This window comes from Amblyomma americanum, chromosome 4 (assembly GCF_052857255.1).
Source record: "Amblyomma americanum isolate KBUSLIRL-KWMA chromosome 4, ASM5285725v1, whole genome shotgun sequence".
In the NCBI taxonomy this organism is placed as follows: domain Eukaryota; kingdom Metazoa; phylum Arthropoda; class Arachnida; order Ixodida; family Ixodidae; genus Amblyomma; species Amblyomma americanum.
In genome coordinates this window covers 106,025,330-106,046,087 of record NC_135500.1, presented here as the reverse complement: position 1 = coordinate 106,046,087, position 20,758 = coordinate 106,025,330, and the positions used below count along the sequence as shown (strand labels likewise).

The 20,758-nt window shown below is 47.3% G+C and overlaps 1 protein-coding gene across 1 annotated transcript in view; it reads left to right on the top strand.

Moving 5' to 3' along the window:
* Positions 1-20,758, top strand: part of LOC144128189 (MAM and LDL-receptor class A domain-containing protein 1-like) — a 197,039-nt gene that overhangs the window by 109,431 nt on the left and 66,850 nt on the right. Inside the window, exons 30-36 of the mRNA XM_077661338.1 lie at positions 1,545-1,656; positions 3,332-3,428; positions 3,740-3,790; positions 4,206-4,286; positions 5,679-5,884; positions 11,591-11,681; positions 12,666-12,911. Of these exons, the coding sequence (XP_077517464.1) occupies positions 1,545-1,656; positions 3,332-3,428; positions 3,740-3,790; positions 4,206-4,286; positions 5,679-5,884; positions 11,591-11,681; positions 12,666-12,911 (884 nt within the window). The remainder of the gene's footprint in view (positions 1-1,544; positions 1,657-3,331; positions 3,429-3,739; positions 3,791-4,205; positions 4,287-5,678; positions 5,885-11,590; positions 11,682-12,665; positions 12,912-20,758) is intronic.

The window sequence follows — 20,758 nt, the reverse complement described above, 5'->3', positions numbered from 1 at the left end:
CTGACGCTAAGCATGTAAGGCGAGCTAAATAAAGAGGTACCATAAGAATCTTTCCGTAACAGGAATTGCTCGTGGGCGATGGAAGACGGGTCTCATTGGAAATATGATTGGAAAAAAAACTTATTTACATATGTACACATGCCAAGGTTACCGGATACTTTGACATTCACAAGTAGACAATATTAGACTGACTGGAAGCCCAAAACCGCTATTTCAGACAATCAGAAACAAGCCGTTCATCTATATATATATATTGTGCACTGGCGCCAATGTGGCACCAGTTTCCCCGGCTACCATCGTGCCAAAATTCTTGGTGGTGTCAGACAATTTCTTGTTGCAAATAGCTTGCATGTCCTAGTGAAGTTCGAAGCTAGCTTGCGAAAGAAATTCATAACGACGACGTATGCACCTTCCGTTGTATGCCTTCCGAGACTCTACCTCCTCCCTTAAGGCGCAATTGATATGTCCACCGAGGTGTGAGAGAGTTACTGCGCCATTTCCTTTCCTGAAAAGCTTTTTTTTTAAATATGACGCAATCGTCGTGCACCCTAGCCGCGGTGTTGTCATGCGATTTCTCGTTGAACATAGTATACGTTTAGCTCGCGATAGATATTCGAACTTAGTGTCGTAGTGTTTCACTCAGAGCTTCGTGGATCAGCGTTTGTGAAATCAGCGTTCGGAGGCTTGTCTTCGTTTCGTTTCTGAGTGCCCAAACTGCGTCGAGGTCAAACCCTCACAGTTACATACTAATGATTTTGCCTTCACAGCATGTAAGCAGTGTTTAGCGGCATTTGAATTTATTCTTTCAATTCGCTTCTGTCTGTACCGGCTGTGGTTGGTTGGTTGGTTTTTTTATGGGAAAGAAAATGGCGCAGTATCTCTCTCATGCATCGGCGGACCCTTGAACCGCACCGTAAGGCAAGGGATAAAGGAAGAAGTGAAAGAAGAAAGGAAGGAAGAGGTGCCGTAATGAAGTGCTCTGGTTGCGGATCTTGCCCAGTTGAAGGCAATCGTTTTTTATTTTCGTTTTTTCGTGGTGTGGACGAATGGACGGACGAAAATCTGCGTCCAAGGAGAGGTTGAAGCATAGCCGTTATAAGCCGTCCTGCATAAATACGGTGACGTGCTCGAGGAGCGACAAGGTTCAGCGCAGATTTCATTTGACTAAATCCGTAATCAGCATCTCCTTCTGCGCCCCGCCGCGGTGGCTCAGTGGTTAGGGCGCTCGACTACTTATCCGGAGTTCCCGGGTTCGAACCCGACCGCGGCGGCTGCGTTTTTATGGAGGAAAAACGGTAAGGTGCCCGTGTGCTGTGCGATGTCAGTGCACGTTAAAGATCCCCAGGTGGTCGAAATTATTCCGGAGCCCTCCACTACGGCAAATCTCTCTTCCTCTCTTCTTTCACTCCCTCCTTTACCCTTCCCTTACGGCGTGGTTCAGGTGTCCAACGATATATGAGACAGATACTGCGCCATTTCCTTTCCACCAAAAGCCAATTATTATTATTATCTCCTTCTGTTCTGTTCTCGCCGTCGCCTCACAGGTTCACCAAGGAGACCGCGTTGCGAGACGCCCTGATCACACTGCATACCGAACAACAAGGTGACTGGTGGAACGCTCGCTCCGTCAGTGTGTCGTCCAAGAAGAAGTGGAACGTGAGTTGGCCATCTGTGCTTAAATGAAACCTGCAAAAAGAAAAACAAAGTAGAGCACATTGTTTTAAGGTACACAGTAATGATCGTCGCCATGGCTAAGCAAATCGGCAGCACAGCGCTGGCAGGAGATATCGTTACTAAGGATTGTTGCCAGTAATGTCTAGAACAGGAATTCAGCAACGACGAAGAACAATCCGGACAATCCGGATGCCTATATTGCTTGGAGACAGGGTCCATATCATCTCTCACTTTTTGATTTTACTCATCTCTCACTTCATAGTTTTTATGCCCTGAAGCAATTAACATCGCTTAAAAAATAAACAAATAAAATCGTAACAAAAAAGGATAATGAGACTAAAATATTCCTCCTTCTTCTTATGCATAAATTCAGTTTGAGGGTGGGCACTTGTTTTGTGTATTTCCTGCTGTACGATTGTGTGTTTGGGGTCTCTTTTACAATGTAATGAGGTGCAGCAGGTTACCTAGCTATTTGAAAAGCGGGGCGTTTAAGCTTAGTGAATGCAGACGTGTACCTGGAGTCCCATTTAGCATGATGAAAGGAGTATTAACGTAGCGCTGCCCAATTACAATTATACATTGAAGTAACCGAGCAGGGGTTTCACTCGAGGCTGGCAGTTCGGTTAACATACCTGCGAAGTTCCCTTGCCTAGCGGTGAGAGGCATACTTCCTCGTTTTACTGGCCTTGGCGTAAAACAGCGCCACATGAATTGGCCACCATTCAAAGCGCTGCGCAGAGGGGTGGAGACCCCGTTACGTTAGGACTGATAACATACTGATTTCATGCGCACTCTTTTAGACCATACGACTGGTAGAAATAAATAAATAAGTTTATATGCTCGTCACCGCAAAAAGCTGTCGCTGATTTCTGCCTTACGCAGTCGTAACCGTACAGATATTATTTGCAGCGATAGGTTCATGTGAGACGCTCGTTGGTTAGGCTTGAAACTCCTATGCCGACGGGTGTACCCTACCCTAGGCAGTATGTTGGAACTTCCTTGTCTGCCTCCTGGCCAAAAGGAATAGTATCTAGGAGGGGTGAGACTATGATGGTAGTTTGGACTCGGCTGTGGGCGCTCTTCAGAATGTGCCCTCTTGATTCTCATGTTCTGGAGGTGCCCTTGAAGTTTGCAGGAAAAAGGGGCACCAAAAGGCAGGAGGACAGGTGGAGCTATTGCTTCGTCGCTGCGATCAACGGGCAGAAATCTCTGATGTTTTCGGCAGTAGACACACAGCTGCAAACATGTTAGGCGCGGCGAGTCGCACAAGCTTCGTTTAAATACAGCAGTATTCACTTCTAAGTGCGTATGGGGAAGGAGGTGGCCGTTTACGGCGCCTTTTGGTAGCAGTCTCGGAGTAGTTCTTGTTCATTCCAGTTCAAGTGTTTTCTGCACGTACGCAAAACGAGTTAAGCTGGAGAAATAAGCAATAATAAAGTGCATATAGCGCGTTAGATCTTGAATTCGAGTTGTGGTGTCGAGAGGTGATTTCAGTCCATTTAAGTTTAATTTGCTTATGGTTGTAGATATTTCAAAATTTAATAGTTTTATCATATTGTCTCTTTTAAAAGTGACTTTTAGCAGTGAGGCGAATGAGCCGGCTCTTGTGCTACAATATCAATACTTGGATTTAGTTTCTCAACTCTTTCATGCGCAGCTTGTATTCGAAGTGATAGCCCCAGCTGGAAACAAGCGCCCGTCTGGAGTCATGGTTGATGATGTCGAGTTCACCGAGGGCGAATGTCCCCCTTACAGTAAGATATACTTGTATAATTGTGGTGTTTATGAGCAAAAAATTGTTTTGATTCTTGATCTTGGACTATTCATTTTTCTTACCTGTTAGACCACAATTGATAATGTGGCAGTTGCTAGAATGATATAATATGTTATTTTTTTTCGCACTCGTGTTTATAAGGGAGCTCTCAGTCCCAGAACATATCTTTTGCACCTGAAATAGCCGCAACCGAGACTAAAGGGAGGGAACAGAAGAATGTGAGGATAAAATGTTCGGGCGCCTATATGTGCCAGCGTACATCGTCACTTTCTATTTCACTCTTCTTTTCAGATTTCTGCACATTCGAAGACGAATGCCTACCGTGGCGAGTTTCAACTGAAGGCAAGCTTTCCGTTAATTCGTAGTATAAATATTTGGCTCTTGACATACACCTAATAGTAAGCTAACCTCGCAGTTATTCGTTTCATTTATCATTGGCTATAATTTGCCTCAGCGTGTGCAACGGCGCACACTGAGGAGGATGTGCGCTCCTGCACCCTGCAAATAAAACTCATGAAAAGATAATCCTATGCTGTCTACTGTAAACCTACGAATGACAGCTGTGCCTTCAAAATTTGGTTGCTGCGATGTAAGAATTCGAACCATGTTGAAGGATTCACCAAGAACGCTTTTTCTCGCGTTAGAAGTTGTGTACGACTTGAAGCAAACAGCCTTTTGAACCCTGCCATTGCATGTAAAGAAGAATTATGGAGTTTAATTGCAACATTTTTCTTTCTCCTTGTTTTCTTTCTGGCAGAAGATGAAGCAAAGTTCGAGGTGCAGCGCTCCGGATCGTTCATCAAGCTTCCCCACGACCATACAACTCTGACTGAGGACGGTGAGGCGCTGAGACAAGCAAACAAACACTGATGCAGCAGGTTCACTGCAATAAACCTCCGTGAAATCATGTGTTTCATAGCTGTGCAAGGCTCGAGAGCTTATACGCTTTATACCACGAAACAGCACCAAGCTTTTTATATTTATAATTACTAGCCGTCAACATTGCCAATGAAAGCTGTAAATTCAGTTTCTTTCCTCTTGCTTTCCATTTTCTGCGACAGTTCTTGCAGCAACATTAATTTTCTGGCTTTTAGCACAATATAAAATTGCTTTTGTTTTTATTTGTCTGTTATATATCTAAAAACCGGAGCCTGAATACTCGAGTTGTCCTATATGCCAGCGCAGCCAGTTTTCTGCTTTGCCTAGTCATTCACGAGTGTTCTCTCAAACAGGCTCCCGGTACGGAAGAACTATTTCACAAATCCACTGCTAGCTCTGTGACGCTGATGTATGTTGGCATTGTGTTACATTCGGCTGTATGAGGAGTGGCTTTGCATTAACTGCAATCCTTTGCTACATACCTACTTGAGATTGCTGGTATCTGCCGACATGTTACGTTAAGGCAGAAATAGACGCAGGCATAAAATTTAACAGCAACATGTCGCCTTTCGTCATTTCTTTAGACTACGGGAACCTTGTCTGTTTATTTTGTTTCAGCAGATGCTTGCTGCAAAAGAGCAGAGAATGCCTCCGGATATTTACATTTATATTTTGCCGCTCTACACCGCTATAGTTAGCCAAAATATCTCGTATAATACTCTCTGCTTCGGAGATAATTTGTCGTCAGCAGTATTCATTACCTAGTTAAGTCTGTCATTAGAAAACTTTTCTGAGTATTGTTTGGCATTCTGGTAGTTTAGAGAGAGAATGTAGAAATAAAATAAAGCGAAGTGAAAAGTTAGCCTTAACTGAATTCATGCAGGGTCAGAAATTGAAATGTTTGCAGGCCATTCGGGAGATCAATCGTTGTATAATAGGTTAGGTTCACAGCAAATGATTGCTGTCTGTCGACATTGCGCTCAGGGCCACATTTGCGAGCTTTTGAGAGGTATTGACATTATTTAGTAGGAAGTTGTTAAAGCACTGATAAGTTCAGAATAGAGTGCTCAAAGTGATAATATTTTCCACAAGACAACATGGTTTTCCGTAACCTTCTGGAGGATTTTTATTTAAAAATCACTGAAAAGCGCTGAAATTTTCAAAGTATTTCCGGCAGGGCAATACACTTAATATTTCGAGCAGAGAGGGGCCGCCGCTGTTATAATTTTTTTTTTACAGAACAAATGTAGTTTCATTTTTTCGGTGCACGTGGATAAGGATCGACTTTTTTTCCTCTGCGGAATCACAAATATTGCATGTGAAATTCACCTCTGGCTTTTCATCCCGACAGGCTATTACCTACTCTACAAAAGTCCCGGACTGCAGGGCAACCGGACGTCCCTACAGCTGCGCGAGCCGTCTCTATACCGCTGTGTGTCACTGTGGTATTACCAACCTACGCTCTCTAATGGAGTTCAGTTGCACCTAGAGGGAAGAATCGCCACTCCCGAAAATGTTTGGAAGAAACAACAGTTCCGGCCATCATTCCGTGGAACAGTAAGTTGCAGATCTTCCTTCCTTGAATAACACAACCTTGCTTTTAACAGTGAGTTAAGCATGACCAGAAACTTGGATTACCAATCTCTTATTAAGTCATGTAGGAACCTGCAGAAAATAAGGGCTACCTTACTGATGTACACGTTACCTCATAAACCCTAAATACACAGGATATAATTACTCCTGGGTGTTCCCATCTCTGGCAGTGTTTAAATCTTGAAGATAATGATTGACTTCATGCCTCAACCTTTTGGTGCTGAGACCTATTCTTTTGCACCAATATTTCCTTTGCATACTTAGACACTACGCTGCTATTTTGTATTTATTTGATCTATCTTTTGATATGAGTATGTATCCGTTTCAAGTTTCTCTTTTTCTACTTTGAAGAAACAAGGCCGTTTGTTTTCAACGCCTGCTTCCTCAAGAAAACTTTCGTGTGTCTAAAATTATTTTGGTTCAGTTGGAATCTAAACAAACCTGTGCACTAGTTCGTCACCTCCGGATAACTTTCCATTTCCCGATAACTACTCGCATATGCGTTTAAAAAAAAACAACCAGAAAAGCATGACTTCTCACGTCCGTACGCAGTGTAGGGTTTGCGAGCAAACGGTAATTAATCCCCCATTCTAGTTGCTAATGCAGAAAAAAATCAGGAGGGCACTTAATTTACCTACAGTGTGGTGAGACAAAAGCCTTTAGCTTCGTGTTGATGCTTGTGTCGCTCATGTATGGTGAATATGTTGATTAAAGACTACACAATTGTTCTCTTCACGACACTTTCGCTGATGTTCATTAGCGCGTGTACGCTTTGTTGCTGGAGACACAGGAGGGCTTGTAGGAGGCATACTTCCAGATCGACGTTCAGGAGGCGTCTGGCAAGATTGCCTGGGGAGCGCTCAATGACGTCACACGCGTGCGCAGTTGGCTTAATTGCAGGTGCGCTGTCTGCCGGCGCCTTGCGGATGCGCAGCGCATTATCGTATACTTAATTCCCAGTTACGACATACTACAGCAACCACTACTATTCATAATTACCTAACCACAATTTACTATTTACTCATTATATAATCCACTAATTGCTAATTAACTACTTATTATTTACTATTTAACTTTGAGGACACTTGTCTGCTTATGTGGAGGAATGCAACCGCCCGTTTTTTGGAAAGGAAAGGTTTTTTGGATGAAAGGACGCAGTAGCTCAGTTCTCGAAACCTCGGTGGACATCTCAACCACGTTTAGTTGGCAGCTATAGTGTCTGCGAACCTCCCCGCTGGTGAGTCGTGAGCCTATAAAGGCTTTCGCCTGAATACTGCTGTCTTTCACATCTCTGAGAGTAGAAGCTCGTAGGAAACGCTTTGCAGCGCCGGAACAGAGCAATCTATTGCGGGCCATAGACAGGCAAGGTTCATGCTGTGGATCGGTTGGTACCTGCTTAGTGCGGCGTTCACTTCAATTTTTTCCGCCATAGGAACGCGTTCGGCCGCCTCATCAGCGCTTAAAAGTGGTGTTGACAAATGAGACGAAGGCGTCGCAGCTCCGGCCTTCTAATCCGCGTAGGCTAAAATACCCCCAGGACCTTCCCAGTCCTCCCCTCACCTGGCTGCAATACTATTAGCGCCCCAAGTAAACAAGGGCGTGTCCTACGAATGTTTGAGTTTCAGTGAGAAAAGACTAAATCGTTTTTGCGACCAATGCACATCACGACACAAATAGCATCTCCTTGGGTGATTGCTGCACTGTAAAAGCATAGGCGTTCAGTCGAAGAGGCGATGCATGATACTGAGAGCTCGCCCAACTTTATGGTCGCTGAAGTGAGCCCACTCTGTGGGAGCGTTCGATGAAACGGCTCGGAGCAACACGTGGACAAGGATAGTTCGTTTTTTTTTTTGCATGCTGTACGTGGAGGCAAACTTTCACTTTTTCTGGGCGTTCACAAAGCATCGGCAACATTTGACGCGCTTTTTAAGATTTGGCGTGGTAGTTTATATGTGAGGGACTCCTTGCACCATGGACCAAATTTAAATCGGTGTGAAGGGCAGATTGTCGATCAGGTTCAGCACTAGCTAATAATGAAAATGCTGAGTTTTTTAAAGGGCTCTTTAATAAACTTGCACCCAAAGTGGTGACACAGTTCGCAAAACTGGGTTTGAATCTGCCCTAGGCGCCTTTTGAAAGCGACGTTCACTCTATGCAAGACAGATTTCGTGCTCCCTTAAAGTGTTACAGTGAGGAAGTCTGGCCAGTAATTTTTTCCAGTAAAATAAATTACTGTCTGGCTCTTTTCTGGCTATGTTGGCACTATATCTATACCTATGCAGCGCATAGTCTACCATGAATTGTGTGTCGCTGTTTTGAGACCAATTGCAGTTGACATGATATATTTCGAAAATGTTTAGACTGCATCTGTCACAACGCTTAATTTAGCATTCATGATTATACTGGTGTTGTGAATGTAATTTTACAAAGCTATAAAATGGCTTACAAACTGTTGTACCGCATAATCGTACGACTCTCAGTGCGTTAATGCTGCCTGCTGCCATTGTTACTGTTCGATTTGTGTTCATATTTTGCAAATTTGTCCCAGGATTAAAAATCACCTGTTTAGAGGCGGATTGCAAAAGGGGATCTGCTAAGTTGATACAATAGCCTCTTTAGATGATGTGCCCCATTTTTGCAGTGGCCAGGAAAGCGCGAAACATGCTCTGACAGTTGTGGGGAGATATTCGACTTCACGAACAGTGCATTAAGCTACGACAAATTTGTTGATATTTTTGCGTTCCAAAGAGGGCATCACCAACGAGATTACACGCATGTCTGTGGTATGTGAATCTCAGAAAATGCCTAGGCGTGCCCTTCGACAGGTATTATGTGAACACTCAGCAGTGAATTTTAGGCTGGGAAATTATGATGACCTATGTTCCAACTGGACAAAAGGTTGTCGATCGTTTCGCGTGCAGCAACATGCTAAATATCTTCTGGTATCGTAGGCGTATGTGCGTGCGTAATATTTTCGCAACTTTAGTAAATCATTGCCTTAAAAAAATGTTACCATGTTTTTTTTTAATTTTTGCACGGGAGTTTGTGTAGGCAGCAGAGGAATAGAAGAAATAGACGCTTAGCGTAGCGCGTACCTCCCGCCCTCACTGCACACATGCAGATGGTCCTGGCGCGGCAGTTGAGCTTGCAACGGGGCAACACGTGGCGACCTAGGGAGATCTGCTCATGTCCTTTTATAGCACTGATAAAGCCTTAGCGGTGGCGGTACGGACTATGCTAAACGTATCTAACCCCTGTATAAAACAAGTCGGCAGAATGAGGGCAAAGCGATACCTGCCTTGCCTCATATCTATTTCAGAAAAGTTAATCCAAGATTTTTTTCTTGATGCGATGAAAGCAACTTTTTTTTTTCATTGCTCAAATTTGAATTCAGTGTCTATAGCTATAGAGACTTGTTGTGCTCAAATTTAAGAACATTATAAGAGCTTTTTGTGGCCTTTTTATTGTTGGATGAGAATTGGACTCAGGATACCTGTCCAACATAACTCTTTAAATGTTCGGTTATTTAAAACTGCATTCTTCTGGTGACGAATGAATATGTCGTTCAGAACATTTATTGTGGAAGTAAGGCGTTTTAGAGGATGTTTAAAACTATATTAAATTTTTTTCGCTCATGCAGGCACTGTTGCTCTGATGACGCGCTTTTGTAATCCATTATAAGAGGTGCGAAGTTTTTTAAAAATCTGCCTGGAACTTTGTGCCTGGCTCGTGCATTTTTCTACCTGAGGATCCAAGGCTTGGTGTTTCATGTTATTTTTGTTGATGATGGTTATAAGTGCAGTACGGAATTAATGAGAAAGGATTGCACCGGGGGCCATGTGGTTTACAACGTCACGCCCGGTAGCATCCTTTGCGGCGGAATAACGTCCGCTCCAATACAGTTTAAAGCAGGTTTTGGCTTGTATTCTTGGACTTCAGATAAAGATTAGGCGTATGTTTAGCATTGGTTTCGGTTTTGGCTTTCCAGTGGACTTTGCCGTGATTTTGAGGTGGTGTTTTGACCCAGATTAACTAGAATAGGAGCTACAGAGACTGCATATTGCTTTGAAAGGTTTTCAGAAAACACACGCAGAAAAATATACTATTCGCCCTTTGGAGATATTAAAAAAAAATCACGGCAACTCTACAAAAAAGATCCTTTTTCTTAAATTTAATTTGTACACTAAACAAGCGATAATATACAAACTGCGCTATTAACGCATCGCGTGAGGTGACTATGCATTAGTCCTATCTAGCCACATTTTCTGCTGGGCCTCTCTTAGCTCCCAACATCGCTGCTGCTTGAAATGGAAAGCAATACGAAAATGTTTCTTTCTTTTAAATGAGTCAGCCAGAAACACTAGCATTATTAGCAAATAATAACTGACTGACTTTGCTCGCAATCAGCACCGCAATGAAATTAATGAAATCACCTTTACAAGAACAGTCGGTTTTAATGCTTGGCGATAGCGCCTATGAGATGTCAATCATTCCCTCTCAAGCAAGCAAGCAAGGCCAACTTTCCACCTTATGTAATGTGGATGACAACGTCAGACATCCCGACTTCTCGGAAAGATGCGGCTGGAGGATGTGTTTTGCCAGCTATTGGAGAGCTGCAAGCCTTGGAGGGAACAAATCCAGCACATGCAGTGCATTCTGTGCAGCTGGCATGTGCAAGCTGGAAAGCAGCACACGCATGGCATTCACGATTGTCTTCAGCATTGCAATTACTTGCTTGTCTGCGAACTTGGCTGGTTACTGACCTGCTACCCGACCAGCAGTAGGCTCAGCACACTGGGTGCGCGGTGACTGTTCCATCACCTAGGGTGTGCAGTGCTTCCGGAGCGATGGCCATGTCACTTGCCGGTCCCGGTTTTGTGCCTTGTCTTGAGCCTTGTCCTGGTCTTGTGCTGTTGGGCCTTGTTCTTGATTAGCAATAGGCTGAGTGCTTTAGGTGCGCGGTCACTGCGAGTGTGTTTAGCTCAGGCAGGGATGTCCAAGACCAGTCTGCGACAACCGTCCCTGCTTCGCCAGTCATATGGCTCCCATTCCTTAGAGTGGTATGCGGAGGGAGAGGACAAGTTACATAAATTCCTAGACGATCCTTTCCAATGCTCGCTACACTCTTAGAAGGCCTGTGACGAGAGTGACACAGGGCAAACAGCCTTTCTTCACAATGGAACGTCTGCGCTGCCTGACTGCCTTGTGTTAGTGATGGACGACATTTGGTCTATTCTACTGAAGTCGCAGCGCTCGCCAGCTCTCAAGGTGCGCAGGATACAGCTGTGGCAGCCTGTCATTTTCAGTGCATATGTCATTGCTTGTCGTGCTTCTTTTTATTCCTTTACCCCCCCCCCCCACCCCCCCCCCCCTCATCTCTCTACCCCAGTGCAGGGTAGCCTACCGGAACATTCTTCTAGTTTAACGTAACTGCCTTTCCTCTACCACTTTTCTCCATCTTTCTCTCCACCTTATGCAAAAAGTGTCATGTGGTGAGAAAAACAGGTGCTATGAAGAGCGAACTGCAGAGAACCATGCCTTGCATTATAAGATTACTGCTTTCGGGCGCTTCGTTAAATTTTGCTTTCCTGAGCAGCAGCCGGCTCTTTTGCAATACCTTAACTATACCCGTTAGAACTCCTCTAAGTGCCTTGTATGGTTTGCTCTCAGGTGATTCCAGTTGAAGCCGTCTCCGGAAGTAGCGCTGAAGGTTTTGTTGCCATTGACGACGTGCTCATTGATGAGAAAGACTGCAAAAATGGTATGTGTGAAACTTTACGACAAAACTTTGTGTCCACGAACTTCATGCTCTGCCAGTAAGAAACCAGATGTGCCCGCAAGAGTGTAGTTCACGTTTGAGAAAAGGAACCAAAAGCAGCTTCAAATTTTGAATTCGATCGTAGTGGTTGTAGTCTTGTATTTTGACGTAGCTGCACTTGACGCGGCAGGTATATGCACACGATTTTTTGTAGCATGCTAACTGCACTGCATCTCTAAATTGCTGAGCAGTGTTCAGTAAGTATACTGATCACTTCCTAGGCTAAACATTACCGATTCCTTAGAAATGTTTAATATTTTCAAATTATTACGAAGAGCATGCCAGGACTCCAAAGAAGAGCTTTGCGCCGCCCTGAACGACTCATTATTCGATTCCGTTCGGAGCCTCATGTGTCAGTGTCGTAATTTAGCATTGCTGCACAATTAAGTTTTTTGTGTCCCGCTTCTGTCATAAGAAGTCGTTACGGAATTATATCAGCACATGTTATTTCTTCTTATGTGCTCATGCTTGTAAAACGATAAAATAAAAGCACGCCATGACTGGAATTAAGCCACGACTACCGACAAACACTGAATGGGTTAAATTTTCTGCAGTCATTCTAGATGCGAGCCTTGAAAATGTTCTAGGCTAGATTTTTCTGATGTCAGAAAGTTTTAGTGTGATCCATAACTGCGGACTTTGCGCCTTATATAGGACGACATAACAGGCTTCAGGTCAAGTGCACAAATGCAGACGCAGAGATTGAAGGTGCTACAATACCACTGGTGTGAGAATCGCCTCTGTGTAGCATATCGTATGAGCTCAGCGTGGCTGGGTTTGAACACCAGTGAATGGATGTTATCGCGCTCATTGCAGGGAGTTGATTCCGTGGACGCCATAAAACTGCAACGTCTGCTGCTGATTACTTTATTTGAACTGCACACGTAGGCCGGTACGCATGGCCCACTTCATGATCACTCCATGCAGAGCTCCCAGCACAAGAGTTCCAGTGCACGGCCAAGCAGGCGGTGCCGATGGAGAAGGTGTGCGACTTCGTGCCGGACTGCGACAATAGCGCTGACGAGCGCAAGTGTGGTGCGTGCGATTTCAGCGTGGACGCCTGCGGGTGGAATCTCGACGACGCCCGTAATCAAGGCGCCACGGCGTGGCGCTTGGAACGAGTGGGAGATGTGCCGCAGTCCCCGATGGAGAGAACCACCGGCTCAAGCTCTGGTTAGTCAGCGAAACTCTGCACTTAAATGCACAAACCACGATACGGTGCCTTTCTTCTGGAAGAAAGTGGTCTGTTTGTCTCATAGGATGCGAACTTGCTGTGGTTGACGGCGCACTGTGAGGGCCGATGATAAAAGAAGTTAGACTACAACAGCGTTAGCAGAGTGTACTCGAACGAGGAAGTTTTATTGTAAATTATGGTCTAGATGTGGACGGAGCAAAAGCCTCCATCTCGGAGCTACGGATTTGGAGAAGGGAACTGCAATATGCTAAAATGATAGACAGAGGAGACTGCAGGCAATGATCGTATGTTTTAATGCAGTGCGCACGCGGTGGCACTGTCGGATGCACACATGCATACGTATGTGAACAATGCACATATTTGAAACTGGAGTCCAGACTGGTAACGAGAACAGTGCCAAAGAGAAGTGGCCCAGCCTCCATTTCCCGCTGTTTGGATTGATTATGTCGTCCAGGCGCCCAAGATGGGAGACCCAGAAACGGGTAGGATCCTAGGGTGGTGACAGTCACTCGATTCAGCCTACCGAGGACATATCATAGTGAAATGGTCAATAGTGCAGCATAAGAAGATGCTGCTGTTCGAGGAGGCAGCAAGAGTACTTTTGGTCTGACTGACGACGACTAAGCGTTGGGAACGTTAAAGTAGGAGTGTTGTTTCGGTTTAGAACTTCGTCCTCCACTCCGGGCTCCAAGAGATTCTTTTCAGAAAGTTGCGACGAAATGCCATGTACGCTTAGAGATTGATGACACGAGAGGCTTTTCACAAAGCCGTAAGCAGTGTAAGCTTGCTGTTCGCCAACAAATGTGCGAGTTGCGATCCATGGAATGGGGTGAGTTACAAAAAAAAAGCATTTCCCATGCCTGAAGGACGGTAGAAAAGAACTCAATACAAACGTATGTCTGTTTCCGATGCATACATCATGGCTGATATAAACCATTTTTGGAAGTGGCATTCAAGGGATGCTTTCGGACGCTCTGGAATGTGCTGTTAAAGACATTAAAACTACAAATCTAGTGATTTGAACATTTCACAGTGTCCAGGCCTCTTCGAAACCACATAAATATATTGTCACGAGGTGGTGACGGGAACTCCGCCGGGGTCACGTAGCACCGACTGGGGTCCGGTCTTGAGGAAGGCACAGAGAAGCTCGTAAGATAATACTTTAATAGGCTGGCTTACGCCCACTAAGAACAGCTCTGAAAACTCAGCGGCGGCGATAGCAGCGAACGTGCTCGGCGGTCGTCGACTAACAGAATGCCCGCCGCTCTTAGCCGTGCTCGATTTTAAAGGCGGCAAGGAAAGTTCCACAACATAGTAGGCACACTTGCGCGAGGCTAGAAAAAATCGAGATAACTCTGGTCGCGTCTCGCGTCCCAGAAAATTGATAATGCGGCGTGCCTGCCGCGATAAGAAGATCAGACAAAAAGCAAGCTTCGCGGCATTACTCCCCACTTAAAGAAGCATCGACCCGATGCTTAAAAACAGGGATAACGGACATAAAGATACAGAGCATACAAAATAAATACTCATAATGTAAACACGAAGAGTCATTAGCGCGAATAGTAAGGCTTCAGACGGGCGACGTGGACAACTGAGCGTGTGCGGCGTCTCTGGGATGCTGTAACTCCGTCAGGGACGACCTCATAGTCCAAAGTACCCAGTCTGCGAAGAATCCTGAACGGGCCGAAATAGCGGCGCAGAAGTTTTTCACTCAGTCCGCGGCGGCGAATCGGCGTCCAAACCCAAACTCTATCGCCTGGCTTGTATTGCACTGCGCGTCTTCGAAGATTGTAGCGTCGGGCGTCGGTGCGCTGCTGGTCTTGTATTCTCTCACGGGCAAGTCGTCGAGCTTGTTCTGCGCGCTGCAGGTAGGCGGCGACGTCGAGGTTACTTTCGTCGGTAACGTCGGGCAGCATGGCGTCGAGTGTGGTCGTGGCCTCCCTCCCGTGGACGAGACTAAATGGTGTCATTTGGGTGGTCTCTTGCACAGCGGTGTTGTAGGTGAACACCGCATAGGGAAGAATGACGTCCCATGTCTTGTGTTCTGCGTCTACGTACATAGAAAGCATATCGGCGATGGTCTTGTTGAGGCGTTCTGTAAGCGCGTTTGTCTTCGGATAGTACGCAGTTGTTCTCCGGTGACTTGTATGGCTGTGCTGCAGAATGGACTGGGTTAGCTCCGCCGTGAACGCTGTCCCCCTGTCTGTTATCAGTATTTCGGGGGCGCCGTGTCGTAAAAGAATGGATTCGACGAAGAATTTTGCGACTTCTGCTGCTGTGCCGTTCGGGAGGGCCTTTGCTTCGGCGCACCTGGTGAGATAATCGGTCGCCACAATAATCCACTTGTTGCCCGTCGTTGATGTTGGGAAGGAGCCAAGTAGGTCCATACCGACCTCCTGGAAAGGTCTTGATAGCGGTCGAATCGGCTGCAGGAACCCTGCTGGTCTTTTCGGTGGCGTTTTCCGGCGTTGGCATTCACGACAATTCTTAACGTAGTGCGCGACGTCGGAGGATAGACGAGGCCAGTAATATCTCTCTTGGATTCGGCGGAGGGTGCGAGTAAACCCGAGGTGGCCAGCCATTGGTTCGTCATGCGAAGCCTGCAGAATTTCCTCCCGAAGGCTCTTCGGGACGACGAGAAGGTAGGCGGCCTTGTTCGGTGAGAAGTTCTTCTTCACGACGATTCCTGTTACAGACAGTAGGACGATAGTCCACGCCTGAAGAGGGCAGGAAGTGAAGGAGACTTCCCCTCAAGATACTCGTGCAGGCGCTGTAGGTCAGGATCAGATTGCTGCTGTCGTGCGAAGTCGCTGGAACTTAGCAGTCCAAGGAAAGCGTCGTCGCCATCGTCTTTTGGCGGCGTGTCGACAGGGGCTCGTGACAGGCAGTCAGCGTCGGAGTGCTTTCGCCCAGACTTGTAGACCACCGCGACGTCGAATTCTTGGAGGCGCAAGCTCCATCAAGCGAGACGGCCAGAGGGGTTCTTCAAGTTAGCCAGCCAGCACAATGCATGGTGATCGCTCACAACCTTGAACGGGCGTCCATACAAGTAGGGACGGAACTTCGATGTAGCCCAGACGGTCGCAAGGCACTCCTTTTCAGTGGTCGAATAGTTCGCTTCTGCTTTCGACAATGAACGACTTGCATATGCTATTACTTTTTCGACTCCTTCGTTTTTCTGGACGAGCACGGCGCCTAGACCAAAGCTGCTTGCGTCGGTATGGATTTCTGTCTCGGCGTTTTCGTCAAAGTGCCCTAGCACCGGTGGAGACTGCAGGAGACGCTGAAGTTCGTTGAAGGCTTCCGCTTGTGCCGAATTCCATGTGAATGGTACGTCTGCCTTGGAGAGCTTGGTCAGAGGTTCCGCGACGCGCGAAAAATTCCTCACAAAGCGTCTGTAATAAGCACACAATCCCAGAAATCTGCGGACCGCCTTCTTGTCATGAGGCTGCGGGAAATTGGCAATGGCGGCTGTCTTCTGCGGGTCGGGGCGCACGCCGTCCTTGCTGATGATGTGGCCGAGAAACAATAGTTCGTGGTAGGCAAACCGGCACTTTTGAGGCTTCAGGGTAAGTCCGGATAACTTGATTGCGTCGAGTACTGCCTTCAGCCTCCGGAGGTGTTCCTCGAAGCTCGCTGCGAAGACTACAACGTCGTCTAGATAGACGAGACAGGTTTGCCACTTGAGGCCTGCCAACACTGTGTCCATTACCCTTTGGAAAGTTGCGGGTGCGGAGCAAAGCCCAAATGGCATGACTTTGAACTCGTACAGTCCGTCCGGTGTGATGAAGGCAGTCTTTTCCCTGTCTCTTTCGTCGACTTCAATCTGCCAATATCCACTCTTGAGATCCATCGACGAGAAATACTTGACGTGGCAGAGCCTGTCCAGAGTGTCGTTGATCCTCGGGAGGGGGTAGACGTCTTTTTTCGTAATCTTGTTTAGTCGCCGATAATCGACGCAGAATCGAAGAGCACCGTCTTTCTCACTAGAACGACCAGTGCCGCCCATGGGCTCTTCGAAGGTTGGATGACGTCGTCGCTAAGCATTTCCTCTACTTGGTCCCGGATGGCCTGTCGTTCTCGCGGCGACACACGGTAAGGGCTTTGGCGGAGATGTCTGGTGTGTTCGTCGGTTATAATTCGATGTTTGGCTATCGTCGTTTGTCGAACCTTTGATGACGAGGCGAAACATTCGCTGTAACTTTGAAGAAGAAGGGTGATTTTCTCTTGTCGGTCCCGGGGTAATGCTGGGTTGATGGCGAATGTGGGAGCATGGTCTTGCTTTAGGCTGTCATTTGCAGGTTCGTCGGAGATGATGAAGGCGTCCAGTAAATCAGTTGCTTCGTCCAAGAACGCAATTGTAGTGCCTCTGTTGAGGTGTCGGTATTCTTCGCTGAAGTTCGTGACCAGTACTTCGGCTTTTCCATGCCGCAAATGAGCGATGCCTCTTGCGTCGCCAAGTCGTCTGTCTAAGAGCAACTGCGTGTTTCCCTCGATGATGCCTTCTGCGTCTTCGAAATTTCTTGCACAGACGGGGACGATGACGCTGGACCGGGGTGGGATGGTTAGTTCTTCATCGAGAACACTGAGGGCCTTTGACTGCTCTGGGGTCGTTTTCGGAGGTAAAGCTTCGTCCGTCGAAAGCGTGATGGACTTGGACTTGAGGTCGATGACTGCGCGGTGCTGTGTCAAGAAGTCCATCCCCAGAATGACGTCACGGGAACATTTCTGAAGTACGACGAATACTGTCGGATATGTGTGTCCGTTGACAGTCAGTCTCGCAGTGCACCTTCCTGATGGCGTGATGAGGTGTCCGCCTGCTGTGTGTATCTGCGGGGCATCCCAAGTCGTCGTCACTTTCTTGATCCGGTCGGCGAAGGAACCACTCAGCACGGAATAGTCAGCTCCCGTGTCGATTAGAGCAGTATCGTTTCGGCCGTCGACAGTCACCTCTAGATCGGAAGTCCTTGCTCTTGCGTTGCACGTAACTTTCGGCGTCGGGTCACAGCTTGGTCGGTGATTGCGACTGCGGCTGCAGGGCCTTGTCGATGTCGGTGGCCTGGGGGTCTCTAAGTTGCGTCGTGTCGTCGTCGGTGTGGCGTCGCCGTGAGTTCTCGTCGTTGGAGGGTCTTCGTTTTTTTGCCGGGAAGCAACCTCACCTCCTAAGGTTGCTGTTTTCAGTTTCCCCTACGGGGGCTGGGGGACCTTCCTCGCACAGCCGCTGCGTAGCTGTGGCAGGGCGACGTGAAGCGCGAGGCTCACGGCGAGGGTGAGCGGGAAAATCGGCTCGACACGTATTCGTCGCGGCGCAGGTAGTCGTCGATTTCTTGCGGATGTTGGTCGAAGCGTGGTCGTGGTGCGTCAACGGCGAATCCGCGAAGACCGATGCGTCGGAACGGGCAGTGACGCAGGACGTGACCTGCTTCACCGCAGTGGAAGCACAGCGGACGGTTGTCACGGGTTCTCCAGGTGTCGCATTTCCTTGGGCCCGAACGTTGTTCGTAGGTCGAGTGGGCGGGGCCCGGAGGGCGGCGGTCCAGCACTGCTGGCTCACGTCGAATAGGGCTTGGGGTGGCACGTCGAGGCGCGGGCTTGCGTACTGCAGCGACGTAACTCATGGCTGGAGCTTGAGGTTCAGTCGTCGCAGAAGGGCAGCCAAGCGCATGCCGCACTTCTTCACGGACGACTTCCGTCAGGCTCGCTACTTGAGGTTGTGAAGATGATGGCAGCAGCCGGCGTAGTTCTTCGCGGGCGATTTCACGGATGATGTCCCGCAAGTCGCTGGTTGTAGTCGTCGTGTCCGGAAAGCTGGAGCAGACCTGCGGTGGTCGGTTGTACTGCCTTGTGCGGGCGTCCAGGGTCTTCTCAATCGTTGACGCTTCTTCGGCGAATTCGGCGACAGTCTTGAGCGGATTTCGTACGAGGCCAGCGAAAAGAGACTCCTTTACGCCCCGCATTAGATATCCGGTTTTCTTCTCCTCCGTCATATTCGGGTCAGCTCGGCGGAAAAGACGCTGCATTTCTTCGACGTACATGCTGACAGTTTCGTTTGGGTGCTGCATCCGTGAGTCCAGCAGCATCTGCGCCTTTTCCTTCCGGAGAATGCTGGTAAACGCCTTCACGACTTCAGACTTGAATAATTTCCAGGTCTTCAAGGTAGTCTCGTGGTTTTCGTACCACGTTCTTGCAGGACTGTCAAGGGAAAAGAAAACATAGCGGAGCTTCATGCCATCTTCCCAGCTGTTAAATGTAGCCACGCGCTCAAAGTTGTCTATCCAATCTTCCGGGTCGTCGCCAGGGTAGCCGTGGAAGGTTGGAGGCACCCGTGGCTGGTGGAGCATGACAGGGGTGGACGTCGCTGGCTCGGTCATGGTGGGCGCTGGAGCTTGTTGTCGTTGTCGAGTAGGATCCGGTAGTAATCCGTGCTGAGCTTGCAGGCCTTGAAGACGGCGGCTGTGTCGTACCTCAGGATCTTCTTGGCTCTCGTTCTCTACGGTGGATCTTCCAGGTTGGGTTGGGTGCATTACCCAGCCCCTCCACCAGATGTCACGAGGTGGTGACGGGAACTCCGCCGGGGTCACGTAGCACCGACTCGGGACCGGTCTTGAGGAAGGCACAGAGCAGCTCGTAAGAGAATACTTTAATAGGCTGGCTTACGCCCACTAAGAACAGCTCTGAAAACTCAGCGGCGGCGATAGCAGCGAACGTGCTCGGCGGTCGTCGACTAACAGAATGCCCGCCGCTCTTAGCCGTGCTCGATTTTAAAGGCGGCAAGGAAAGTTCCAGAACATAATAGGCACACTTGCGCGAGGCTAGAAGAAATCGAGATAACTCTGGTCGCGTCTCGCGTCCCAGAAAATTGATAATGCGGCGTGCCTGCCGCGATAAGAAGATCAGACAAAAAGCAAGCTTCGCGGCAATATGTTAGCAATTTTTGTAGGCTAGGAGTACCAGAAATGTTCTGTGCGCAGATCACCTATTGCGTTTATTGTACGTTTTATTGCAGGCAGTAACCTCGCTGCAGCTTTTGCTTGGAAAATTTGTACCAGAAGGAAACTTTTGTAGGGGCTCTTTCTTTTTGAGATGAACATGTCAGCTAAGTGGACGAAAGGCCTGGCTCTCAAATTTTATTTTTCAGTGTTGGTTGGCCACTCGGAAATCGTTACCTGCTGCGCTAAATTCTAATAGTCCTCACATAAACGTCGTAAATTTACACTGCTTTAAACTATTACAAGAGCTTTTTCCTTATATAAAAAGTGTAACACCAGTCATGGCTGACAGACACGTCCTGTATACTGGAGGACGAGGTAGATTGATATCCTAAACAAGAGTTTTTACTGCACTACTGAGAACTATTGACGCGCAACCCATAATGTTTATTCCGTCACTCAAGTACAATTAGCAAAATATTTTTTAATTGGCAGGCCATCGAAGAGAAAAAATACGCTTGAGAGAATGTTATCTGTCGTTACCTATCACAGGAAATAGAAAGCGGCATACCAGAGAAGGCTATGAAAGACTCATACCGAAAACGCTTTGTTTTGTGCCCTTTCTATTTGCTTCGTTTTCGCGCTTTTCTTGATTTACTCACAAAGCTGTACAACCAGGCAATGAAGGCAGCAATTTAGCTGTCTACTGCAACTACCATATGGTGTGAATTTTTTGTTCGCTTATATCTGTGATGCTAGTGATGAATAAACACTTCAGGTTCCTTTTTCTCATCAACCTTCAGGTTGAAGGCACCTTTGAGGGCTAGTATTGGTAGTCAAGAACTTTCACTGCAACTGCCTCCTGCGAGTGTTACTTTTTCGCTGTGCTTGCAGGT